This window comes from Ambystoma mexicanum, chromosome 13 (assembly GCF_040938575.1).
Source record: "Ambystoma mexicanum isolate Mex_15411 chromosome 13, UKY_AmexF1_1, whole genome shotgun sequence".
In the NCBI taxonomy this organism is placed as follows: Eukaryota; Metazoa; Chordata; class Amphibia; order Caudata; family Ambystomatidae; genus Ambystoma; species Ambystoma mexicanum.
The window spans coordinates 40336453-40364438 of NC_090938.1; the positions used below are offsets into that span (position 1 = coordinate 40336453).

The 27986-nt window shown below is 48.7% G+C and overlaps 1 protein-coding gene across 14 annotated transcripts in view; it reads left to right on the top strand.

The window, feature by feature from the left end:
* NFASC (neurofascin) overlaps positions 1 to 27986 on the top strand; it is a 687691-nt gene that overhangs the window by 513561 nt on the left and 146144 nt on the right. For all 14 annotated transcript variants that reach the window (XM_069633119.1, XM_069633129.1, XM_069633127.1 and 11 more), the window contains one exon: positions 8931 to 9104. In XM_069633119.1, coding sequence (XP_069489220.1) covers positions 8931 to 9104 — 174 coding nt within the window. The remainder of the gene's footprint in view (positions 1 to 8930; positions 9105 to 27986) is intronic.

Below are 27986 nucleotides of genomic sequence, written 5' to 3' on the forward strand. Positions count from 1 at the left end.
CTATATCTGTCTAGTTACATATATATTTCTGAGGCTTGTGGAATCTGCTTAGATCACATGCTATGCATAGGCCGACATCTAGTGGAAGCTTCAGAGTATTACAGTTGTTGTTTTCGAAACTCGAAAAGGAACGTTGACAGGGCCTGCCAGTAATACTATCCCTAGTGTGATGTCCACTGTACCCATGGTCCTTCACGCGTCGCGGTCCCTCAGATTGTTTTTTCCACCATTGTGACGGACGCTTAATCGTGGATTTCATTTCGGCTAACGCCATTTAATATTGAAAAATTAAGATTAGTTACTCTTTCTGTCCTTTCTCTAAACCGACTTCGACTACTTAATCGACGCGGTGGAGAGGACGACCGTCGAACAAAGTCCCAGACTCGACTGACCCTTTTGGCTGTGGAAGGCCGCACCGGGCCTAGGCCCTAACAGTAGGGAGAGTGGGGGGAGGTCATTGTAGAAAGCATTTTCCCCTTCATGCTCTCCTTTCTCGCCTGGCTGCCATTTCACATAAACATGGAGAACACTCCATTTAAGTTTTGGCCCGCTTGTAATAAATTCCCCTGGATAGACGAGCACCGGGTGTGCAATTTGTGTCTAGCACGGGATCACGACGAGGGACATTGTCGAGCCTGCAAGCTCTTCAAGTCAAAAAAACTTGGAGACCGGAGAACAAAGCGCTGGGCCCATCACGCCATGCAGGCGGAGGCCGCCATGGACGTGGAGGGAGCCTCCAGTGATGGCAGCATCGCAGTCGCTAACAGACAGCGAAGGCAAAAGGGAACCGTTAAGTTCCCAAGTCCAAGCCCCCAACCCCAAAAGACAGGCTGGTGGTTCTGTTACAGGGACGACACCCGGCGATGGAAGCACTCCCACGACCCCCAGCACTAAACACATAGCCCGGGGCAAGGAGTCGACACCATCATCGACCAAAAGGCTCACACACAGCATCAAGGGGGATTCATCCACTCCATAATGATGTGCTTATAAAGGCAGCTGAACACTTTGGAATCCAAACCCAAGATACTCAGCTCGATAAAGATTTTGTGGAAGATATATTGGGGGACAAAAAAGCTGCCACCCAATTTTCATTCCTATTCTGCAGTCCATTCAAAGAAGGATTCATCCTTCTCTGGAAACCCCAAACCAGACAAGGGCAGTCAACCCACGGGTTAAAAAACATTTCCATCCAGTGCCATCTGACCCACTTTACATCAGGGGCCAGATTTGCTTGTGGGTACCACGACTCAAAAGAGGGCGGGAACACTGTTGGCTTCGTCAGAGGCACCCCTCGATAAAGAGAGCAACAAACTCTACACTATGGGGAGAAAGGTAGCCATTTCGGCATCTTTCCAGACAAGGATCGCCAATAACTCGACACTTCTGGCAAGCTACAACTGCCACAAATGGGACGAGATAACTACACTGATCCTCTGAAGTCATAACTGGCCCTGGTAGCAGCAGATGGCAAGGCAACATCCAGCTGCATCTTGAAGAACAACCTAGATGCCGCAGACAATGCGGGCAGGATTATTGCCAAAGAGACCATCATCAAACAACGCATGACTACGCCAGTCTGGCTTCAAACTTGAAACCCAAGCTACACTCCTTAATATGCTGGTGGAACCCAACGTCTTATTCGGGGAAAGTCGTAGAAGACGTGTTTATGACCACCAAGGAGGAATATTATACCCTAAAGTCTCTAGGCCAGCTGACGAGCAAACCACCAGGCCAGAGGGGCGGAAGCAATTTTCATCGATTTTGTGGCCAACACTCCCAAAGAGACTCGGGTTATGGACAAGGTCAGGGCTCTTCCTGGGGTAACAACCAGGGTCAAGCCTCGCATGGATTCCATAGAGGCCAGCGCCGATCTCGAGGCCTGGAGAGGTCCTCCACATCCAGAGGTGTAGGTACACCTCCTAAACAATGACAACCCGCTCCAGGTCCCCTCCCGTGCCTCTCCAGTAGGAGGTTGTTTTTCACACTTCACCCGCGCATGGGAGGGAATCACCACAGACAAGTGGGTGTTATCAACCGTAGCAGGAGATTATTGCATGGAGCTCATTCAAAAACAATCCCCTGGGACAAAGGAAATCAACGAAGGAAGAACAACTCCTCTTTCTCGAGGAGGTCACCGTGCTGCTACACAAGGACGCCATAGAGGTCGTACCAGTCAATGAGGTAAACAAGGGTATTTATACAACTTACTTCCTTGTGCCAAAGAAAGATCTATCTATCCGCCCAATGTCCAGTGTTAGACCTACGCCCTGCAAACACTTATGTAAAGACACAAAAATTCTGCATTACAATGCTACAAGAGGTAATTCCTCTGCTAAAGCAGGCGGACTACATGGCCACACTGGATATGAAAGGTGCCTATTTTCATATTTCCATGTTCCCTTGCGTTTCAAGGTAGCAAACCAGCACTATCAATTCAAGGTGCTGCCCTTCGGAATAGTGTCTGCTCCAAGGGTGTTCACCAAGATACTGGCGGTGTTGGCAGTGCAATACCAGTGTACCCCTTCCTGGAAGACTGACTGATCACAGGGGAATCACCCCATCTTGGCAAACAAAACACGCAAAGAACCATAAACATTCTCTTCCAATTGGGCTTCTCAATAAACGAGAAAATGTCAAGCCTTGTACCAAACACAACCCAACAGTTCTAGGTTAAACACGGAAGCAGGATAAGTCTTTTCATCTATGGAAAGGGTTCAAAACATGCTACGGCAAATACCTCTGTATCAAGCCGGTCACCAGATAAGCGTACTCAAAGCAATGCGTTTACTAGGCATGAAGGCATTGTGCATATACCTGGTCCCACATCCACGTCTGCGCATGTGCCCCATGCAGGAGTGGTTGGTAAAACAGTGGTCTCAGGCAAGCGGTCAGTGGGACAATCTAGTGGTTGTTTCCCCAACACTAGTACAAAAGCTACGCTGGTGGACAAGGGAAAATCTGTTAAAGGGAAAACCCTTACACGACCCGGCAGTGCAAGCGATCGTTACAACAGACGCACTACTCTCCGGGTGGGGAGCATATCACCTTCATCTCACAGCACAGGGTCTGTGGACTCACATCACAGCAAAGAACCACATCAACCTGCTGGAACTCCTAGCAGTATTCAAAGCGCTTCAAGCATTCGAAGCACAGCTGTCGAACCAGTTGGTGCAAATCGTAACCAACAGCACCACTGCAATGTTATATATCAACAAGCAGGGGGGCACACAATCTCCAAATCTGTCCAAGCTGGCACAGAAAGTATGGAGATGGGCACTCAGACGGGGGATGTTCCTATCCTCCCAACATGTTCCAGGGGTACTCAACACTCTAGCAGACTCTCTGAGCAGAGATCCCCTACCAGAGGAACACGAGTGGCAACTAGACTGGGGCGTCGTAAACCACATCTTCTTACAGTGGGGTTACCCCACGCTAGACTTTTTAGCTAGAAGAGAAAACAATCAATGCCCAGACTTTGCGTCCAGGATCCCCCAACCAGACTCCAAATGGAACGCCTTATGGATGCGCAGGTCAGGGAAATTTGCTTATGCTTTTCCCCCAACTCCTCTAATGAGCAGGGTGGTGAACAAGATTCACAGAGAACAAGTGACACTCACCCTAGTTGCTCCCATGTGGGCGAGACAACCATGGTATCCACATCTGGCAAACTGGCGATGTGCGATCCCATCAAACTCCTCTGCCAAACCAATCTACTGACCCAACACCGGGGAATAACATTACACCCTCAACCTCACTCAAGCAGATCATAGAGTTCGAACATCTTAATCTACCACAACGGTATATGGATATCCTCAAGGAGGCACGTAAACCAAACACCAGACACTATTATTTCCACAAGTGGAGAATGTTTATAATCTGGTGCCAGTCTGAGCAAATAAACCCCATAGAAATGTACTCCTTCCCACATTCTAAATGATATGCTCCACTTGCTAGACCCGGGGTTAGTATTCAACTTTATAAAGGTCCACCTGGCGGCTTTATCAGCGTACACCACCTCTCAGAGATCATGGTGGAAAGTGCCAGTCATTAAGGCGTTCATGGAGGGAGTAAAGAGACTCCACCCTCCAATTTCTAAACCTCCGCCAGGCTGGGATCTCAATGTAGTACTCGCAAAGCTCATGGGACCCCCCTTTGAGCCTATGCATAAGTCAAGTCTTAAACAACTGACATACAAGACTGCCTTCTTAGTGGCCATTGCATCCATAAGAAGAGCTAGTGAACTGCAAGCATTGTCAGTGTAGGACCCTTTCTTGTTCATACACAAGGACAAATTGGTTTTACGTACACACCCTAGGTTTTCACCTAAATTAATTTCCAAATTCCACGTGAACCAATCCATTGAGCTGCCGGCCTTCTTCCAGAATCCAACTAGCTCAGCTGAGGTAAAACTCCATACACTAGATGTAAGGAGGGCGCTCCTTTACTATGTAAACAAGATCAGACCGCTTAGAAAAACTGACCAACTGTTAGTCTCCGTAGCACCACGCAGAAAAGGAGATTGCATTTCCAAGAATGCCATCTCCAGATGGATAGTCAGATGCATACAACTATGCTATTCATTATCAAACAAGATACTGCCTTTTACACCAAGAGCCCACTCCACACGGGGCACTGGGGCTACTTTAGCTTTTATTGCAAACGTCCCCTTAGACAGCATTTGTAAAGCAGCTCAGTTCTCACTTTCACTCAGCACTACTGCATTGACACAATCCAAAGCAGATACATAGGTGGGACACGCGGTTGTAAAACATCTATTTGTCGTTGAACCTTCTTACCACCCTCCACCTTCTCCTAACATTGCTCGCTAATCTATACATAGCATGTGATCTTAACAGATTCCACAAGCCTCAGAAAGGATACATTACTCACCGTAATAGTATTTCTGATGCTTGTATCTGCTTAGATTCACATGCACCCACCCTTCCTCGCCTATGAGAAGGTGCATAGATGTTATATGAGCTTCTCTGATGCATATCTACTTGGATACACCTGTACTCACGCTACACTTCAAGCTACCTCATGTCAGAAACAAAACAATCCGAGGGACCACAACGTGTGAGGGACCATGGGTACAGTGGACATCACACTAGGGATAGTATTACTGGCATGCCCTGTCGACGTCCCTTTTTAAAGTTTCGAAAAAACAACTGTAATACTTTGCAGCTTCCACTAGATGTTGGCCTAGGCATAGCATGTGAATCTAAGCAGATACAAGCATCAGAAATACGATTACGGTGAGTAATGTATCCCGTATATCTTCAGTGAAAGAACTTTGTTAATGGGACATTATGTTTAAGTTGCACTTAAAAAACCTATAAAATTCAGTGAAAAAACGTTGTTAAAGGGACGTTATGGTTACAAGTAAAACCGAAAAGCCTCCAAAATTCACTAGTTATGGTAAGCTAAGCAACCATAACTCACGCCACCACCGTGCACTGCTTGCTTGTTTGTTTGTGCATTTATATAGCGCTACGAACCCTCAGGTATCTGAGCGCTGCTTATTTCCCACGGTGTGTGGTGCTCATTTATCGATCTCAGAAGGATGAAAAGCTGAGTTTGGCCCTGCCGGGATTCGAACCTGCATCAGCAGGCTCTGCACGGATGTCAAAGCGAGTGCTCTACTCGCTGTGCTATCTGACTGGCTTTTTTAGCATTGCCTGCTAAAACTAACACCCAGGACATCAAAGATAACATCACAAATGTCATTGATGAAACAATTTTCTGTCCCAAATACTTTTCTCTAGCATACAATAAGGACCATAATCCATGCACTTTCATAACGATCCGAGGTCTCCTTCCACAGTCCCCTTTCCAGGCCATGAATTGTTAAAAAAAAAAAAAAAAAGAAAATGAATGGCACGTGCACACCATCGCACAAGACAACCTTCTCCCCTTTTTACTGTTATGTTTGTAACTCTCCCTCGTTGCCTGCTTTTAAACAGCCAGACATCGATCCACCAATTAGTTCAGAAAACTCTACATATAACCCTATCAACACTTTAATTTTCCACACACCAACTGCACTTAAGAATGTTCTAGAAATCTTTTGCATCTGCATTTTCCTTGCTTATCCAAGAACATAGTATACACTGCTGCTATAAATGCACATATGCATTGTGCAGTAAGAGAAGTGCATGAATGGAAAAAGGAGTAGGGATTACCAGGTGCTGATAGGAGCCCAGAAGGAAAGTGCCAAAAGATGCCAAAGTGGGATGCCACTGCCTAACTGCTGGGGCAGAGGAGTCCCAAGGGTAGAGTACAAAGCCACCAGGCGGCACACCGGTAAGAGCAGTGCTAAAGAGGGGGGGGTGTACTAGTGTCGACTAGGGTGTACTAGTGTCGACTAGATATAGGGCCTGGAACTGTCAGGTTCATGAGGGACCAGGCCACCAGTCACAGTGGCATAAGTTACCAGGAAAAAGGTTTACGTAACACAGGGAAATAAAAGCACCGTTTTTTTAAAAGTTTCCGAAACTTAAAGGCTGTTCCAAACAGAGGCATCGGCCAAAGAGAGACATATGCCTCCCGCTCTCTGTTTCAAAAAGCATTTTACAAACAGTGAATGGAGTTACAGGAGCAAACGAGTTGAGCAGGACAGTATTTAGGGAGGATAAATTAGGGATAGTGTAGTCCCTGACCCCAGAAAGCTTTGTCAATGATACAGAAGATCTTGAATTTCATCCTTCCAACCACCAGGAGCCAATGTACACATTTTAGGGCTGCAACAATACAATCCTGGGGCTTCAGGCCAAGGATACGTTTTGCAGCCCTATTTTACATTAGCTGAAGGGGGCGAAGAAAACAAAGGGAGATGTTAAGGAAGAGGCTGTTGCAGTAATCCAGCCTACATAGCCCCGGGGCTCTAGTGACATTAAGCTTCTGGGGGAAAATTAAGAACGGTAGAATGCCTATTAGGAGATTAAGCTGAAAGTGGGATTTCTTCACAAGCTCCAAAATGTAACGGCTACAGGAAAGAGAGAACGTAAATATGACCATAAGGTTTTTAGCCTCACAAGATGGTGAGAGTAAAGGGTCCAAAGAGGGCGGCCAGAGGTTAGGAGAAAACGGGGCACAGGTGTCACAATAAGAAAGAGCTCTGTCCTACTGGCAGTCAGACAGAGATTCTTACCCGCACACAATGCCTCGATGGCAGTCAGACAATCGGGGTTAAAAAACGAGGAGAAGAAATTAGTTGAGGGAAGTTTAGGGAAAGCTGTGTGTCATTAACATACCACTGGACATTTAGAAAAGAAAAAGGACATCAGATGAGCCAGGGGGGGAAATCCCTATTGAAGAGCCACAATCATAGGATAGAACCCTAGAGTACTCTGCAGGAAGACAGTGAGGTGGTGGAGCACAAACTGCTCAGTTGCAGCTGGGACGGGCGCTAAGTGAGGAAAACAGGTCAGCTAGTCCAGTGTCCGGTCCATGATGCTAAAGGTATCATATAACTGTTTAATGAGGATACAGTGGTCGACCGTGGGAAAGGCGCAGGACACATCAATGAGCACTATCCTCAATTGTACTACAATCATAAATACCATATACACTTCAATTATATTATTCCACCATATTACAAATACTGTATACTCCCCCTACAGTACCTATAATTACTATACACATATTACTATAGTGTGTGTGCCCATTGGCTAGATTCTTGAGGGCATGGTCTATGGCCATGCCCCGAAGAATCTGGTCACTGGCCACAACCTCCACAATATAATTAAACCATATTACAAGTATGAACAATACACTTTCAAATAACAAAACTCACCCTGAACCCCTTCCAATTGAAATGATGTCTGCGGATACTAAAATGGACTGCGGACTCGGGGTCACCTGCACACCCTTTTTCACCGATAAAAACATCTCCATTACATTTTTATTCCACGCCCCCACCCTTTCCAAGCCCTCTTTCGGCCATTAAATAACCCCAAATATCTTTACTTGACTTTTTCTCCAACGCACTATCCGCGGACACCGGCGGCTGTCCGCGGACCCAAGATGGTGACCAATTCATGACGTACCTCATATTTTTCACCATCCAATCAGCGGGTGCGTAGGATGTCCGTGGACATCACGCCGGCCCCTGATTGTTCCAGACCTTTCCGCGGATCCCGAATCAGGAAGTGAGTCTGCGGACCGGACCCAAATATCGCACATTTTGTTTGACCTACTTTTTGTCTGTTTTAAAAAAAAACTACTGGATGGATTTACACCAAATTTACAAAAGCACGCTTTCGGGACCAAGTGGCCGCTCCTGGCGCAAATTTGGTGAAAATATGTCCGGGGGTTTGGGCTGTAGGCATGAACAAAATCTTTTTTCCATTGTGTCTATGAGGGTTTTCGCACATTTTGGTACTCCCCCCCCCCCCCCCCCTTACAACTTTGCTCCCCCCCGACCCACGGACGGAACTGCACCAAACCTTGCAGAATCATTCCGAGGGGGCCATATACCTTTTTTGCAAAGTCTGGTGAGGATTCGTCCAGAGGGGTGAAATTATAAGCTGCCCAAAAAGTGCTCTTTCTATGAGTTGAGCAACTTAACCATAACTACAGGGCCTCTACCGCAGGCCCTGTTGTGTGTATAAATATATATATATATATATATACTATCAATGATATTAAAAAAGCATGTAAAAAACATTCTACGTGAAATAATGTTTAGCCACTGACACACACACACTATTCTAGAATCAGTTCCTCTTGTGAATGGGACAAACTTCTGTTGTCGGAAGAATGCCAATCTCCCTGCTGTTTGAGGTAAATGCTTTTGTTGAGATACTGCCTGGGTGGCTCTAGGTGTCTGCTTGGAAGGTTGCAACTGGCTTTGAATTATGGAAATGTCAATTATTCATGTAAACTATTTCTCTCTCACAATGTCATGCGCCTGTTCTTCCCCTCAGACAATGGCACCAAGACGTCGAAACCGGTGGTAGAAATCTTCCCACCCAACCAGACACGCTACAGCCTGAAGAGAAATGACCCGGTATCACGCTACAAGTTTTCACTGAGTGCACGGACGCAGGCTGGACTTGGCGAGGCCCTCACAGAGGAGTCTCCTATCATCGTCAATGAAGGTAGGTGCCATGAATTAGTGCCAAAGGACCAGTTTGTCCCTGCATCAATCATCTCAGCATAGTATTTTCAGTTAGTCCAATAAAACGTTATCAACACTTGCTTTTAAAACTGGACTAATATGGCACTAAACTCTTTTGTTACCTTTCACAGTGAAGGGAGACAACGAGCCTCATTACGAGTTTGGAGGTAGCCATGCCCTTATTAAGGGCGTGGCTACCCCCAAACTCGTGTCCGGCACCGGGTCCCGCGAAAGGGGGATAACCGGGCCATTCCGACCTTTGCGGGCCCGGTAATTTCTCTTGCGTGGGACCCGGTGCCGGTACGTTCCCATTCCCATTTGAGTCCCCATAGGGCTCATTGGGAATGGGGAGGATGGTAGCAGCGGTACCGTTCATAATGGTACCTTTGCTACCAGCCTGTTCTGCTTGCGGGTGCCGCACGCCTGGTCTGACCAGGAGTGCGGAGCGGCACCCGCGAGCAGAACTTGTAATGTGGCGGCAAGGTAACAACGGCGCCAGTAGCACTACCGGCGCCGTTGTTGCCTTACCGCCACAGTTATGAGGCACAATGTAGTTATTACCAAGATGGCAACAATCCCTCTGTCTGTGGGTGCTTGCAGCACTGGGTTTTCCAAAAGGCGGCATTTACAAATCCTACATGCCTCCTCGACTCCAGCCCTTTGTGCTGGAGGATGGGTCTGTTGTAGGTTATACCACACTTTAATAGGTTTGTGTAGCAAGGACAGTCCGATGTCAACCAAACTCTGCTGATGTCAACTATGCCTATTGCTGAAGGTCACTTCTGTAGCTGCTTTATACCTGGTAGTCATTGGTTTCAGAGACAGTCCAAATACACATTGATTTAATATATAGTCGTTTATATGAGACCATCTGGTCTTAACAGGATGGTCCTAAGCCCTGCTTGTAGGGCAGAGAAAACCGGGCCCACACCTAGGTTGCAGGGTGTCTCCTTAGATGTCTCTCTCTTCCGGGGTAAATGTGTCAGAGCAGTCGAGGATATAATCGGAGAGGAGAGTAGGATGCTCAAATGGAACTGTGTAAAATACTATAATTCCCAATAAGGCAATGTTCCAACAACAGTGCAAAAACAGCTTTTTTATATTGGCTTCATACAGAGGCAAAATGCAGTGTATCACAAGCTTGTCACATTTTTAGATATGTAACTGCAATTTTATAGATAGGTTTTTAGAGGCCAAACCCAATGTGATCCTATTGGATAAAGTAAAAGGCGAAAGCCCTCGGTTACAGGAAGCAGCTCTGTCGAACCACCCAGCGTCAACACAAAGTGGCAGTAAGTTCGACTAGTGCCCAGTGTTGTCCTATTGGCCAAATGAGAGTGAAAAGCGTTTCAGGTTTAGGATAAAAGACCTGCCAAAGTCTTTGCTCTACAAAGAAGGTTCAGGGCACTCATGTACAGAACCCTGACCAAGGAGAACAACTCAAAGACCCAGCTTGGGTACAGTGCAGCTAACTTGGTAGCTGGGATGGCTTTCGCAGGGGTCAAGTGATGCAGCGGCCAACCAGTCCGTCAGTGCGTCCTCAGAATTTTGGAAGATGATGCAGTGTCTTGGGCAGATCTGCCTCGCCAGTAGTCTTTTCAAGAGATTCAGTGCTCCACCAATGAGGCAGCCCTTTTGAGGCACCAGGGTGTCCTGGAGGCAAGTAACTCAGCTGGTCCTGCCAGGCTGGAGCAGGAGGGCTCTAGTGTGGTTCCTTTGTGAAAGTGGTCTGGATTGTCCATTGCCCAGCAGTACTTTGCCATTGGCTATATGTCCAGGAGTGTTGCCTCAGCGGAGTGCCCAGTCTTCCTCTTCCGTTACATACAGAGGAGTCTCATCAATTAGCAGAAGTATCTTTCTGGCACCCCTATGTGTATACAGTTCTTGGGACCTGGATGCACACACGGGTACATGGCACCATTCTAAGATATGGCAGCTGCCCAGTCAGGTCTGGTCACCACATTCAAACCTTCCCATGGTGTGGTTTTTGGCAGTGATCCCCAGACTCCCATTCATACACCCAGTTAGACAAGAAGCTAAGCAGAGCAACTGGCTACGGGAGAAAAAGATTGCAGAGCATCCTGGCCTGGGAGCCGTAGGGTCTTTTAGGGTGTGAGGACACAGTTGCATCACAAGTGAGGCCTGGGTGGGGACTGACTGGGGAAAACTAACATTGGTTAACTGGTAGGGTAAGCAAAAAACTCAGGTTGCAGGTTCAGACTTTCAGCACCTGGTAATAGACAACACAGTCCGATCTTCTTTGAACTCCACATTACAGGCTCTGCTCCAATAGATAGATTCTGCACATCCTGGGTTGTGTTGATAACATATATCATCCAGTGGCATGGCACATATCCAACTGTGTAGCCACTTGTGCACACAGGCTAACGACTGGAAGTCAGAGAGATGCTTCTATCAAATAAGCAAATGAACGTGCCTCTGGGCCATTTTGCAAGAGGTTTTTAGACCAGGATGGAGGAGGTTTGGCAGTTTATATTTTCTACATGGGATAAACCAGTTCTTCTTTAGAATCATATTAGCGTGGCAGAAATCTTTGCTGCTTCGGTAATAAGCGAGATCTCTTCTTTGTGTGACATGGTCTTTCGTTTCAGTACAGGCTTATTCCATGGACCCAGCCTTCACGTGTATATAAACAGATTTATGTACATGGATCCCTGGCACCGTGTCCAGAATGATGAAAGGTGTCTCTGAGCGGCTGGCTCAGCAATGCACTGTCAGTCCATGCACACCGAGGCGGGCATCACTGCTCAGCCAATCTGTTGCATTGGCCTCCACCAAAGAATATCAAAGCCTTTGTCCAGCGCGTTTTGTGGTCACACTGATGTGCTGTAGAGCGGCCCATTGCCTTCGTCCTCTGCTTTTGCATTTTGTGCTAATTCCCAAAGTTAGGAGAACAATCTTCAACAGTTGACAAAAGACCCCTTCAGATATCAGGCTTGCTCTTACGTAAGCCACTGGAAATCCTTTTAAGGTTTGTTGCACCTGCTCTGTTTAGACACTAACCATAACTGCTCCAAGGCAATGGCACCACTTTATTTGAAAAATAAAACAATTGGAGTGATGGGAAATGCGGGCAAGTGAATGTATCATGTAAATTGGATTCCCTTACATGGACAGACGTCTACTTGAGCATTGTTGGTTATATGGGTGTAGAAATAAGACTGACACAGCGGGGTCACCTTGGTTGGTATAAACATTTATTCAAGTGAGAAAATTAGAAGAAAACCCTATCTTGCCCTATGTCTAAGAGGTGGCTCCCTGCCTCAAGCGAAATACTAATGTCACAGTAAGGATGTCAGAAGTAAATGTCCAGAGTCCTATGTCAGAATCCTTTCTCTGTCCCTCACACTTTATGCTGAACTAAGTCAAAAGGATATCTTTCTGATCCAGAGGAATGGCCCCCTTCCACTGGACAACAGATGGTTCTTGGTTTGAAAGTTCTCAAAGTTCATTTTCCACTTGTGAGGGAATATCTCCCTTGCCCAACCTTCCTCAGGCTTCTTGCACGGTTCCTCAGCTGTTGGGGGAATATCTCCCTTCCCCAACCAGCCTTTCACATGCTTCTCTTCTGTCTCTGAGGGTCCCAGGTCCTGGGTGAGCAACATGGTTTCTTTTGCTACCAGGTGCTGTGACGAAGAAGAGTGGTTTGGATTCTCCCATCCTGTGATAGGCCTCTGCCCCTGGTTGGCAGACATGGTTCTCTTCTTTATCAGGCACTGCGATGAAGAAGAGTGGTTTGGATGCTCCTCCTACCTGTCATGGGCCTCTGCCCTTGGTTGGCAGACCTAGTTCTCTTCTTTACCATGCACTGTGACGTAGAAGAGTGGTTTGGATGCTCCTCCAACCTGTGATGGGTGCCTGGCCCTGGTTGGCATACTTGGTTCTCTTCTTTACCAGACACTGCGGTGGAGAAGAGTGGTTTGGATGCTCCTTCAACCTGTGATGGGTCCCTGATCCTGGTTGGCAGACCTGGTTCTCTTCTTTACCAGGCACTACGACGTAGAAGAGTGGTTTGCATGCTCCTCCAAACTGTGATGGGTCTCGGACCCTGGTTGGTAGACCTCGTTCCTTTCTTTATCAGATACCTAGTCTCAAACACCGACTTGGTTTACTCGCCTGCCAAGTTCTGTGTTCATATGTATTACTTTCACAGTCTTTTATTCTCGTTTGCAGGCTTGGTTTGCTCTCCTGCCAAGTACTGCTCTCATAGTTCTCGTCACACCCTCTTCTGATGTTTGACGACCCTACGTCACCTTCTCTCCAAGTACTTTCATGAAGATTAATTAACCTTGGTGCGTGATATATCCTTCTCCTGTAAGGGCCCCAGACTCTATTCTCCTTGTTATATTGTCTTAATAATATTTGTGTCAATGTCCTATAGGTGTTATCCTCTTTCCCCCCACTTTCCATGTACTGTTGTGTTTAGAGTTCCTTGTACCCTCTGGGGACACGCAACTATAGGCTCAGCCAACCAAATACCTTTAGGGTCTTGAGTTCAGCCTCTGGTCAGTGGCGTGCTTCACCATGTCTCGTTTGCTTGCCGGCGCTCTGGGGCTCTTTCCGGCGTGCTGCAGTGGCTCTGCAGCTAGTGAACCTGTTCACGTGTCTCTCTCTGCCAGTCCATGTGGTCCCTGAGAGAAAGGAGATGGTGTCTCACCCGCTAGTCCCCAGGGATCTCTCAGGTGGCCAAGGCACAGCCACCGCCTTTGGATTCGGACCCTGGGGGTGGACCACTGCGATTGGATCACTTGGGTGAGGTGTCTTCGGGAAGTGAGGGTGGGGCAGCCGATGGTGAGACGCAGTAGTCCCCCCTTTTATGTTCATCTACCCCATCCCATTTTGTAGGATTTTCCAAAGTCCCAACTCCCCCCGACCCCCTTGTCACACAAACACTGAGCCAAGGAAGAGCGGGACTGAGAGTAACCAGACTAACTCACATCGTACTGGACATGGCCCGTTAATCGGGTCAGGCAAAGTCAGGCACTTTATACTAAGTGCATACACCTGATACCAGATAGCTCTCCTCACACAAATAAAATGTAACACCTAAAGACACACTCTGAGCAATGTGGAACACGAGTACGAGCTGAACCTCCAGGATAAAGGCACACCTACTGGAGCAGAGCAACAGACCAAGGAATGAGAGCAGCGGGCCGAAAACACCAAGGGCTCCCTACTGGGTGTTGTTGACTCCAACAGACCGCAAAAGACCTGCAGAGAAGGCCAGATCCCACAAGTGAAGATTGCTTTGTATTTCAAGGATGCCATCGACCCTCCCGGGTGAACTGCAGAGTTGGGGAGGCGAGACCAAGCCTGTGGTAGTAACCTTGACTCGTTAATTGGAAATAGCAAAACAAGAAAGAAGCGCACACAGCCGGTGAGTTGGCAAGCAACCTGAGAGACCGTTGTGTGTGTTAAAGCGAATGAAGTAGCAGCATTATATCACATGTGTAGGCTGCACGTGTGCGGATGAGACGCGAAGAAAGGCAGACCTGTAAATGAACTTTGAAGTAAAAGATCAGCGATACTAAGTAACAGGGTGGTCCCGTGAAAGTAAGTAGCCCATTCGAAAGTCTCTGTCAAAGGTGCAATGTTTGCAGCTAAAAGCAAGCAAACGGCACCAGAGAATTAAGCGAGAGCTAAAGTAAACTTTGAATTCAAGTGGTCTTGCAGCGGTCTGAGAAAAAAGAGCCACGCACATTCCAAAGACTTTGACATCCAAAAGGGGTCCGACCCCGATTGAGGGAGACCTGAAGTACAAGAAGCTTGGGGATGGGAGCCCCGACAAGTTTGTGTTGAACTGTAATGTGAGAGGTCTGAGCCCAACAGAGGGGGGCCTTTGTGAACTTTACGTTGGTATACAATTTTGAATGAAAGTCAAGAAAGAGACTTTAATGTGGAAGGCCAAGCGGGCCTCAATCCATGGTTTGGGACTGCTTAGAGTGTTCGTAACCGAGCCAGAGTGTCTCATCCTGCCTACAAGGAGAGCCTTCTCCATGAGGTTTAACATGAGGAGGAGAGCTGGTTCAATTGCCTTTCTTCTTTTGAACACTGATTTTTCCTTTACATACATTTCTCCTTTATACACTTTCTGTACAAGAGATAGGGCAGGCATTAGGTTTTGTTAGCATAGGCCATTTTGATTTGACTGGCTCCACTAGAACTGTTTTGTTTATCGTTTCATGGTCGAGACTACTCCTATCTTAGTTATAGGGCAAAATGGGAGTTTCTCCGACCCCAACATTTTCAATAAAGATTGTACAAATTGTATCCATCGTGTCAGTGTCATACTTGTGATACCATGCCTGCCCTACATCCCGCACCATGTTTCTCGCTTATCCGGCATTCCAGTGTCCCCCTGCGGGTCTCCATGGCGAGCGTCTGACACCCTCTTGGTTCCTCCAGGGAGGATATGCTTGTCGGGTGAGTCTGTTGTGTGACGAATCTAGTGTTGTCATCACTCCTTTCCCATGGAAAGTCTCTCCTCATGTGGCCAGGGAAAGGCAGAAGCTACCTGATCCTGACCCTGAGGGAGGCTTTGTGAGGGAGGACCACATGAGGGGAGACAACCCTCATGGGCGTGGGATAGACACACTAGGTCAAACATGGTATCCCCCTGTTTCATTAGGACGTAATAACAACCAAGTGTCTTACCCCCACTCTTGCATGACATATTGTTGGGTGGATAAAGAATCTCTGTTGTTTACTGGTCACCAAACTTATATGCAAACCTCCCCCTTTAATGCTGAGACGAGAAAGAGATGAAGGAATTAAGATCACTAGAAGCGGCAAGCCCACACTGCATTCTAGTCGCTGGAGGATGTTAACAAGTGCTGGGACTTGCATCTATCCCCCTCCCTTTAAAAACACTAAGGCAGTAAGTGCTGGGACCTACGTACGTCACCCTCACTTTAAAAACACTAAGGCAGTAAGTGCTGGGACCTACGTACGTCACCCTCACTTTAAAAACACTAAGGCAGTAAGTGCTGGGACCTACGTGCGTCGCCATGCCTTTAATAACAGTGAAACAAAAAGTACTGGGACTTATGTTCATCTCCCCCCTTTTATAACACTGAGACGAGGAAGAGGGATTGAGAGATGAAGGTCACTAGAAGCTGCAAACCAACGCTGCATTCTAGTCATTGGAAATTGTTAACAGGTGCCGGGACAGAACTAGTCACCCCTCCTGATGCTGGTTTGGACACAGGAGGAAAGCGAGCTGCAGACCGGAGTGAAGAAGCTGGCGAGGACGGCTTCCAAGAAAGTTAGGCGGAAGAGTCTTTGCTGCACTGCCATCCCGAGCAGCAGAAGCTGCTGCGCGAAGTATAACGTCAGACGGGAGCTGTGAAGTTGGCGAGATGCCCTCCCAGGCAGCAGACGGACAGCAGAGGAAACAGTGAGACACAGGGGATGCTGAAGCTGCCAAAGAAGACCAGTAAGCCTAGAGGAGATTGGGATACAGGGACCCTTCAGAGCAGATGCCGCGTGCCGTTAGTAAAGAGCAAAAACCCACACAAGGGAGCTGGGACATTTAACACAGTTGGAGAAGGGTTGGTGGCCAACATATGAAAGTTATAATCACCTGGATACCAAAGCAAGTGCCAGGCTAATGAAGAGTGGGAACCTGTGATTTGCATTTGAATATTGAGAGGACTCAAAATGCCCTGGCAGGAGAGTAAACCCAAGCCCTCAGTGAGTCTGGGACTTGCACGCAAGTAGGGAAATAAAACCCTGGCAGGAGAGTGAACCAGGGATTGGAGAAATGGGGCAGAGGCCCCAAGAAAGTGCTGAGAAAACAGGGGAAGAAGCCCCCCCTTTTTGTATTGTGAACCAAAAGGGAAGACCCATACCCCTTTCTAAAAAATTGTCATCAGCGGTCCAGAGAAAGAACTGTTAAGTGTAGTGTAAATGAAGAAAACTCAAGGGAAGAGCCATGCCTCTTGGGATTGTGGAATATATGGGCAGTGACACTTTGAATAGTTTAGAAGGAAAGTAAGGTAGCATTACCTTACTAAAGGCTAGAGCTCTCAGTTGACCCTTGGCAGGGTTGTGCAATTTAATTCAAAAATTCAATCAAGTATTAAATATTGATTCAAAGATATGAAATGGTTGTATTGAATTTTTCAACAAGAAATGTTTTATTCACATTTCTAGGTTTAGTATCGCCAATTCAATTCTCATATTGTCATGCCACGCGGTACTTGGCGCCTGTGGAACCGCTGGCGGCGCGGACATTATCCGGCCGTGCACGCTGGTAGCCTGTCACGCCCACTTTCAGTTCCGCCCGTGCGTATGCGCGCTTACGCGGCCCGGAGTATAAATACAGCTCCTTCCGGGTTGTGTACGCGTTGCAACGCTTCCGGTTTCCTCCGTTAGTGCTGTCTGCCTTTTCGCCTGCTCTCACTCACTGCTGGTTACCCGAATTCTATCGGGTCCTTTTTCCTATTCCCCTTGTCTTGCCTTCTGCCCTTCCTGTTTTTCTCCTCCTGCCAGCCTCTTTGTGTACCATACCTAGGCCTGTTTTCTTGGATTGCTGATTCTTCTGATTCGGATACCTTCCTCTGTGATCCCCCGTGTACCAGATCCCGGCCTGTTTAAGGACTGCCTACCTTCCTTCGGAGCTTCATCCTATACCACGGAGTATCTGCTTCAACCGACTGCATTCCAGCACATTCCAGCTCATTCCGAAGGAGAGTCACGCAGGTCGCTTCGGGGTTTTTTGTGCCTTTCGGATTTTTCCCCTTACCGGCGTTCCCGGGAGGAAGCACCGGAAACCCTTTTTGGGTACACGGTGGCTTCCTTCCGTGGGCGCCCCTACCTACATAAAAAAAAGGAGCGACCAAGAAGTAAAGGGAAGAAGGGTACTGGAAGAAGAGACGAAGGTGAGGAGTTAGGGGAGGGTGGCGAATCGGATTATACGTTCTCTGACGAGGATATCACCAATCCTGGTGACACATATAGTGAGGCAACTTCGAAAAACATAGGTTGTTTCATCAGTAAGCACATATGCCAATGCATTTCGGTCTATGACCATCGTCAGGGCCATGCTTTAGTGAATATACCAACAACTAATCATTCATATAACAATGCAGTATTTCAACACAAAACATATATCAATGATTCAAGGATAATGCAAAAACGGATAAAGCACATACCCCCAGGTGGATCCGTGTGAGTGAACAAGGGAGAAAATAAATGGAAAGTATGTCAATATTGTTAAACAACTATGTATTTCCAGTGTGTAACTATTCCCAACGTGCGGCAGTCTGTACCTGCTTTCAATTGGTTGTCCTCTCATATCGGTATTCTCAATAGTTGTCTCCAACATTCCTGTTGATAAACAGTAGGAGAGTCTGAGTGCTTCTATCTGTTCATTTACATATAACCAATATATCCGCACTAAAGAGTATCTTACCTTTGTGCGCGGAGCTCGCACGCAGAACCGATCGCGTTGAAAGCGAAAGTGTAATGCGCGCGAACCCAGACGCCATCTAAGATCGCCATGGGAACGTGGGCGGGGAGACGCTGCTGCACGTACGCCTCGGGTCCCACCTCTCTGCAGAGCTGCAGAGGGGCGGGATTGTTGCCACGGTGATCCCTGTCATAGAGCGTTAAAGGAAAAAATATATGTTACTGTGCGCAAATGTCAGTGTATATACGATCACTTCATTCCGTGATCCTGGATCAAGTAATGAAAAGTTGGACATAAGAAATAAGAAAGAAGAATGTTAATGTTTAAAAAAAACATATGCAAATGCTAATCCAAAAGGAACATCTTAATTAAGGAAAGAACGTATAGCCATATATGGATTAGCATTTGCATATGGTTTTTTTAAACATTAACATTCTTCTTTCTTATTTCTTATGTCCAACTTTTCATTACTTGATCCAGGATCACGGAATGAAGTGATCGTATATACACTGACATTTGCGCACAGTAACATATATTTTTTCCTTTAACGCTCTATGACAGGGATCGCCGTGGCAACAATCCCGCCCCTCTGCAGCTCTGCAGAGAGGTGGGACCCGAGGCGTACGTGCAGCAGCGCTCGCGCTGCTCAGCGTCGCCCCGCCCACGTTCCCATGGCGATCTTAGATGGCGTCTGGGTTTGCGCGCATTACACTTTCGCTTTCAACGCGATCGGTTCTGCGTGCGAGCTCCGCGCACAAAGGTAAGATACTCTTTAGTGCGGATATATTGGTTATATGTAAATGAACAGATAGAAGCACTCAGACTCTCCTACTGTTAATCAACAGGAATGTTGGAGACAACTATTGAGAATACCGATATGAGAGGACAACCAATTGAAAGCAGGTACAGACTGCCGCACGTTGGGAATAGTTACACACTGGAAATAGATAGTTGTTTAACAATATTGACATACTTTCCATTTATTTTCTCCCTTGTTCACTCACACGGATCCACCTGGGGGTATGTGCTTTATCCGTTTTTGCATTATCCTTGAATCAATGATATATGTTTTGTGTTGAAATACTGCATTGTTATATGAATGATTAGTTGTTGGTATATTCACTAAAGCATGGCCCTGACGATGGTCATAGACCGAAATGCATTGGCATATGTGCTTACTGATGAAACAACCTATGTTTTTCGAAGTTGCCTCACTATATGAGAATTGAATTGGCGATACTAAACCTAGAAATGTGAATAAAACATTTCTTATTGAAGAATTCAATACAACCATTTCATATCTTTGAATCAATATTTAATACTTGATTGAATTTTTGAATTAAATTGCACAACCCTGCCAAGGGTCAACTGAGAGCTCTAGCCTTTAGTAAGGTAATGCTACCTTACTTTCCTTCTAAACTGTTCATTGAGATCCGGATGCCATAGGATCTTTTTTCAGACTGGAAGCTCCAGGTCAAAACATCTATAAAGATTACGGAATAAGCAATACTATTATCATTGTAGCAGAAATCCCTGTGGTGCCCGCCGAAACTCTGTACTTAGTGACACTTTGAATAACCAGAAAGACTCTAGGGGGAAGCAAGCCCTTCTCTAGTGGAACTGTATTCATTTTTTTTCTTTTCTGCACCTCAGAGACTTTGTTTGAAACTTAGGAAGGAAGCTGCACGTGTTCAGCCAAGAGACATTCGACATTTCACGTTATTTTGAGTTTAGTGTGTGTGGAGGTCAGTTTCGAATTTTGGGCACAGGATAGAGAACTCTTTTTGCTTTAGACATCTTGACACAGACATTGCTTTGTTTTGTTGAGGTAGGGATAGCTAGTATTTTTCCAACCTCTCTTTTTCTTTAGATAATAATGCTCTTTGATAAACACTGAAAATGCCGCTGTATCCGAGTCTTACCCTTGATCCCTCACAGTTGTCAGTTTTTCGTTGGTATCCAGTAAGATCTGTGGTTGGAAACTGAACCGTTCATGCAAGTTCCTCTGATGGATCTCTGGGGATCTGCACCTCTTCCTCGTCACCGTTTCTTGGCTTGGATCTTCATGATGGCTCCCTCCAGTCTTTCTCTTTCTCATCTCAGTCCTTTCTACTTTTTGCATCTTATAACAGTATATGTAATGGGAGGGTGGGGGCGCAGATAGTGGGGGTGAGGGAGAGGTGTAGGTGTTAGGTGTATACCCCGTTCTCCCACAATAGTCATCACTGGTCCCATAGGGGGCTTCCTCTCCCATGAGATCCACCCGGTGAGAACCACCCCCAGGGGGACTATCAGGTAGCGGCCTCACCTCTCTGGCCTCAAGGGAAGGGGCTCTCACTACAGAAGCAGTGATGACATCCTGGGATTCGTCACATGGTATGCAAACATACATTCAGTTGCTAAGCAGATCGCAGGAGAGATGCCTGTTTGCCTTGGCCCGTTGCCACAAGCTACATCTTAATTACATGTGAAAGGCATGGAAGATGAGTAATGCCATCTATTGCAGCTGTAGCTTGGGAATGATCGAGAACACTCTGTTTATTACTCATTTGCCCCTTCCTTACATAAACAGCTGAGAAATAAGAAGTTATGCCCAAATCTCAGCGCTGACGACATATGGTCTAGGCCTTTAGTGGGAGACGTTGATGAAGAAGCGGCAAGGAATGTGGGTTCTTTTCTAGCTGCGATCTGGACTGCCAGAGCGTACGGGTCACCTTACTCGCTTTAATGCATGTTTTCTCTGATGATTGTGGGGTACATACACCGATATAATTTAATTTGTCTTCTCCGTCAGGGACCTTTTAATGCATATTTGTGATTGAAGGGAGGAGGACAGCAGATGGTGGAAGGAGAGCAGCAAGTGGAGGAGGGAGACCAGCAGAGATTGAATGGAGGAGGACAGCAGATGATGGAGGAAGGAGTCCAGCAGAGATTGAAGGGAGGAGGAGGACAACAGATGGTGGAAGGAGAGGGGCAAGTGGAGGAAGGAGAGCAGCAGAGATTGACGGGAGGATGACAGCAGGTGGTAGAAGGAGAGCAGCAAGTGGAGGAAGGAGACCAGCAGAGATTGAAGGGAGGAGGACAGCAGATGGAGGAAGGAGACCAGCAGAGATTGAAGGGATGAGGGCAGCAGGTGGTGGAAGGAGAGCAGCAAGTGGAGGAAGGAGACCAGCAGAGATTGAAGGGAGGAGGACAGCAAGTGGAGGAAGGAGACCAGCAGAGATTGAAGGGAGGAGGACAGCAGATGGTGGAAGGAGAGGGGCAAGTGGAGGAAGGAGACCAGCAGAGATTGAAGGAAGGAGGACAGCAGATGGTGGAGGAAGGAGACCAGCAGTGATTGAAGGGAGGAGGGCAGCAAGTAGAGGAAGGAGACCAGCAGAGATTGAATGGAGGAGGACAGCAGATAGTGGAAGGAGAGCAGCAGAGATTGAAGGGAGGAGGACAGATGGTGGAAGGAGAGGGGCAAGTGGAGGAGGGAGACCAGCAGAGATTGAATGGAGGAGGACAGCAGATGGTGGAAGGAGAGGGGCAAGTGGAGGAAGGAGAGCAGCAGAGATTGACGGGAGGATGACAGCAGGTGGTGGAAGGAGAGCAGCAAGTGGAGGAAGGAGACCAGCAGAGATTGAAGGGAGGAGGACAGCAGATGGTGGAGGAAGGAGACCAGCAGTGATTGAAGGGAGGAGGGCAGCAGGTGGTGGAAGGAGAGCAGAAAGTGGAGGAAGGAGACCAGCAGAGATTGAAGGGAGAAGGACAGCAGGTGGTGGAAGGAGACCAGCAGGGATTGAAGGGAGGAGGACAGCAGATGGTGGAGGAAGGAGACCAGCAGAGATTGAAGGGAGGAGGGCAGCAGGTGGTGGAAGGAGAGCAGCAAGTGGAGGAAGGAGACCAGCAGAGATTGAAGGGAGGAGGACAGCAGATGGTGGAAGAAGAGGGGCAAGTGGAGGAAGGAGACCAGCAGAGATTGAATGGAGGAGGACAGCAGATGGTGGAGGAAGGAGTCCAGCAGAGATTGAATGGAGGAGGAGGACAACAGATGGTGGAAGGAGAGGGGCAAGTGGAGGAAGGAGAGCAGCAGAGATTGACGGGAGGATGACAGCAGGTGGTGGAAGGAGAGCAGCAAGTGGAGGAAGGAGACCAGCAGAGATTGAAGGGAGGAGGACAGCAGATGGTGGAGGAAGGAGACCAGCAGTGATTGAAGGGAGGAGGAGGACAACAGATGGTGGAAGGAGAGGGGCAAGTGGAGGAAGGAGAGCAGCAGAGATTGACGGGAGGATGACAGCAGGTGGTGGAAGGAGAGCAGCAAGTGGAGGAAGGAGACCAGCAGAGATTGAAGGGAGGAGGACAGCAGATGGTGGAGGAAGGAGACCAGCAGAGATTGAAGGGATGAGGGCAGCAGGTGGTGGAAGGAGAGCAGCAAGTGGAGGAAGGAGACCAGCAGAGATTGAAGGGAGGAGGACAGCAAGTGGAGGAAGGAGACCAGCAGAGATTGAAGGGAGGAGGACAGCAGATGGTGGAAGGAGAGGGGCAAGTGGAGGAAGGAGACCAGCAGAGATTGAAGGAAGGAGGACAGCAGATGGTGGAGGAAGGAGACCAGCAGTGATTGAAGGGAGGAGGGCAGCAAGTAGAGGAAGGAGACCAGCAGAGATTGAATGGAGGAGGACAGCAGATAGTGGAAGGAGAGCAGCAGAGATTGAAGGGAGGAGGACAGATGGTGGAAGGAGAGGGGCAAGTGGAGGAGGGAGACCAGCAGAGATTGAATGGAGGAGGACAGCAGATGGTGGAAGGAGAGGGGCAAGTGGAGGAAGGAGAGCAGCAGAGATTGACGGGAGGATGACAGCAGGTGGTGGAAGGAGAGCAGCAAGTGGAGGAAGGAGACGAGCAGAGATTGAAGGGAGGAGGACAGCAGATGGTGGAGGAAGGAGACCAGCAGTGATTGAAGGGAGGAGGGCAGCAGGTGGTGGAAGGAGAGCAGAAAGTGGAGGAAGGAGACCAGCAGAGATTGAAGGGAGAAGGACAGCAGGTGGTGGAAGGAGACCACCAGAGATTGAAGGGAGGAGGACAGCAGATGGTGGAGGAAGGAGACCAGCAGAGATTGAAGGGAGGAGGGCAGCAGGTGGTGGAAGGAGAGCAGTAAGTGGAGGAAGGAGACCAGCAGAGATTGAAGGGAGGAGGACAGCAGATGGTGGAAGAAGAGGGGCAAGTGGAGGAAGGAGACCAGCAGAGATTGAATGGAGGAGGACAGCAGATGGTGGAGGAAGGAGTCCAGCAGAGATTGAAGGGAGGAGGAGGACAACAGATGGTGGAAGGAGAGGGGCAAGTGGAGGAAGGAGAGCAGCAGAGATTGACGGGAGGATGACAGCAGGTGGTGGAAGGAGAGCAGCAAGTGGAGGAAGGAGACCAGCAGAGATTGAAGGGAGGAGGACAGCAGATGGTGGAGGAAGGAGACCAGCAGTGATTGAAGGGAGGAGGGCAGCAGGTGGTGGAAGGAGAGCAGAAAGTGGAGGAAGGAGACCAGCAGAGATTGAAGGGAGAAGGACAGCAGGTGATGGAAGGAGACCAGCAGAGATTGAAGGGAGGAGGACAGCAGATGGTGGAGGAAGGAGACCAGCAGAGATTGAAGGGAGGAGGGCAGCAGGTGGTGGAAGGAGAGCAGCAAGTGGAGGAAGGAGACCAGCAGAGATTGAAGGGAGGAGGACAGCAGATGGTGGAAGAAGAGGGGCAAGTGGAGGAAGGAGACCAGCAGAGATTGAATGGAGGAGGACAGCAGATGGTGGAGGAAGGAGTCCAGCAGAGATTGAAGGGAGGAGGAGGACAACAGATGGTGGAAGGAGAGGGGCAAGTGGAGGAAGGAGAGCAGCAGAGATTGACGGGAGGATGACAGCAGGTGGTGGAAGGAGAGCAGCAAGTGGAGGAAGGAGACCAGCAGAGATTGAAGGGAGGAGGACAGCAAGTGGAGGAAGGAGACCAGCAGAGATTGAAGGGAGGAGGACAGCAGATGGTGGAAGGAGAGGGGCAAGTGGAGGAAGGAGACCAGCAGAGATTGAAGGAAGGAGGACAGCAGATGGTGGAGGAAGGAGACCAGCAGTGATTGAAGGGAGGAGGGCAGCAAGTAGAGGAAGGAGACCAGCAGAGATTGAATGGAGGAGGACAGCAGATGGTGGAAGGAGAGGGGCAAGTGGAGGAAGGAGACCAGCAGAGATTGAAGGAGGAGGACAGCAGATGGTGGAAGGAGAGGGGCAAGTGGAGGAAGGAGACCAGCAGAGATTGAAGGGAGAAGGACAGCAGGTGGTGGAAGGAGACCAGCAGAGATTGAAGGGAGGAGGGCAGCAAGTGGAGGAAGGAGACCAGCAGAGATTGAATGGAGGAGGGCAGCAAGTGGAGGAAGGGGACCAGCAGAGATTGAAGGGAGGAGGGCAGCAAGTGGAGGAAGGAGACCAGCAGAGATTGAATGGAGGAGGACAGCAGGTGGTGGAAGGAGAACAGCAAGTGGAGGAGGGAGGCCAGCAGAGATTGAAGGGAGGAGGACAGCAGATGGTGGAAGGAGAGGGGCAAGTGGAGGAAGGAGACAAGCAGAGATTGAAAGGAGGAGGACAGCAGATGGTGGAAGGAGAGGGGCAAGTGGAGGAAGGAGACCAGCAGAGATTGAAGGGAGGAGGACAGCAAGTGGTGGAAGGAGAGGGGCAAGTGGAGGAAGGAGACCAGCAGAGATTGAAGGGAGGAGGACAGCAGATGATGGCGGAAGGAGACCAGCAGAGATTGAAGGGAGGAGGGCAGCAAGTGGAGGAAGGAGACCAGCAGAGATTGAAGGGAGGAGGGCAGCAAGTGGAGGAAGGAGACCAGCAGAGATTGAATGGAGGAGGGCAGCAAGTGGAGGAAGGAGACCAGCAGAGATTGAAGGGAGGAGGGCAGCAAGTGGAGGAAGGAGACCAGCAGCGATTGAATGGAGGAGGACAGCAGGTGGTGGAAGGAGAACAGCAAGTGGAGGAGGGAGGCCAGCAGAGATTGAAGGGAGGAGGACAGCAGATGGTGGAAGGAGAGGGGCAAGTGGAGGAAGGAGACCAGCAGAGATTGAAGGGAGGAGGACAGCAGATGGTGGAAGGAGAGGGGCAAGTGGAGGAAGGAGACCAGCAGAGATTGAAGGGAGGAGGACAGCAAGTGGTGGAAGGAGAGGGGCAAGTGGAGGAAGGAGACCAGCAGAGATTGAAGGGAGGAGGACAGCAGATGCTGGAGGAAGGAGACCAGCAGAGATTGAAGGGAGGAGGGCAGCAAGTGGAGGAAGGAGACCAGCAGAGATTGAAGGGAGGAGGGCAGCAAGTGGAGGAAGGAGACCAGCAGAGATTGAAGGGAGGAGGACAGCAGGTGGGAAGGAGAGCAGCAAGTGGAGGAGGGAGACCAGCAGAGATTGAAGGGAGGAGGACAGCAGATGGTGGAAGGAGAGGGGCAAGTGGAGGAAGGAGACCAGCAGAGATTGAAGGGAGGAGGACAGCAGATGGTGGAAGCAGAGGGGCAAGTGGAGGAAGGAGACCAGCAGAGATTGAAGGAAGGAGGACAGCAGATGGTGGAGGAAGGAGACCAGCAGAGATTGAAGGGAGGAGGGCAGCAAGTGGAGGAAGGAGACCAGCAGAGATTGAAGGGAGGAGGGCAGCAAGTGGAGGAAGGAGAGCAGCAAGTGGAGGAGGGAGACCAGCAGAGATTGAAGGGAGGAGGGCAGCAAGTGGAGGAAGGAGAGCAGCAAGTGGAGGAGGGAGACCAGCAGAGATTGAAGGGAGGAGGGCAGCAAGTGGAGGAAGGAGACCAGCAGAGATTGAAGGGCGGAGGACAGCAGGTGGTGGAAGGAGAGCGGTGAGTTGAGGAAGGAGACCAGCAGAGATTAAAGGGAGGAGGGCAGCAAGTGGAGGAAGGAGAGCAGCAAGTGGAGGAGGGAGACCAGCAGAGATTGAAGGGAGGAGGGCAGCAAGTGGAGGAAGGAGACCAGCAGAGATTGAAGGGCGGAGGACAGCAGGTGGTGGAAGGAGAGCGGTGAGTTGAGGAAGGAGACCAGCAGAGCAGAGATGGTGAAAGTGGCAGCTCACTGGAGCTTGAGATGAGCAAAACCACTGCTGCTAAAAGGAGAAGCGAAAAGGTGAAAGGAAGAGAGTGGCAAAGGTTGGAAGGAGGGACATGGCAGTGGTTAAAGAGGAGAAGAGCAGATATTGGAAGGAGAACCAGCACAGGTGATGACCTGAGGGAATCAGTCAGGAGCAGCAGGGCCCAGAAGGAGTGGCTGAAGACGAGTGAAGCCAGAAATAGGTACGAGGGAGTGGAAGCCAATCCCATGGCGGGGCGACGAGGAGGGGCATTGCCAGAGAAACGGGGCAGGGCGAGGTCATCGGGACCCTGAGAAGGCACTCAGGAGTCGCCTGAGGAAGCCAAGCCCGGAGGTGGTGTTGTCTCCCTGCCTATGGAACTCCAGCCTATAGAGGCAAACCTTGGAATGCTACAGGATGCATCAGGCCGTTATATCGGCAATTATTCTGTGCTCAAAAGGAGCTACTACACGATGCCATGGAGAGAACACATACCCACTAAATGTGTGTTTGTTAGTACCCATGATTAACAAGCGAGTAAACAACTAGACCTCTACATGTTGTCAGAACAGCTCAAGCGCATCACATATAAAGTGGCTGGTGTCAAAAAATGCATACACTTTAAATATGTATGTTTTATACAAACATTGCAGACATAAATTATATATAAATAGAAAAAAATAGACAAAAGCAACACAATACCACGAGTTTGTGCTGTAACTTAATATCGCCCCTGTGCATGTCACAATAGAACAAACGGAGAACAACAAATCCATGAAAAGGAAAAACACAATAACATTGGAGTTCAAGCTACAGCTCATGCCCAAGACACAGTGATGACTGCGGGCTCTGGGAGTGGCGGCCCCCCTCTCCCATGGCATCAGGAGAGAGAACCAGGAGACATTGCTGGGCACGAAGCCCTCAGGAGTCGGGGAGTCCCGGGATAGAAACCACTCGAGAAATCCCGGAGAACAGTAAGAGACAAATGCCAAGAAACGGGTATTGAGCTTAACTTCCTTCTGTAAACTGGGGAACCCAGATGGGACCCCTGCAGACTGTTTGAAACAGATGTGCTCCGACCCGTTAATTCCCTTTAAAGAAAATTGGACAGAAGAGAACAGTACAGGAGGTTGGGGGAGAAATGACAGAAATAAAGAAAACATACTCCCGCGGGTGTTATCCAGTCTGTTGGTTTATATAATAGTGCAGTAACTGTGGATAGATACCCAGTCCTATCGTGTCAGTGGCGTGAACACTGTTTTCGCTTATGAGTTCACTGGGTGGCCACCAGAGGGGGCTCTGGCTACATCATTCCGCAGGGCCTCAATGTATTCATTTCTATTCTTTGGGTATCAGTGTCCTG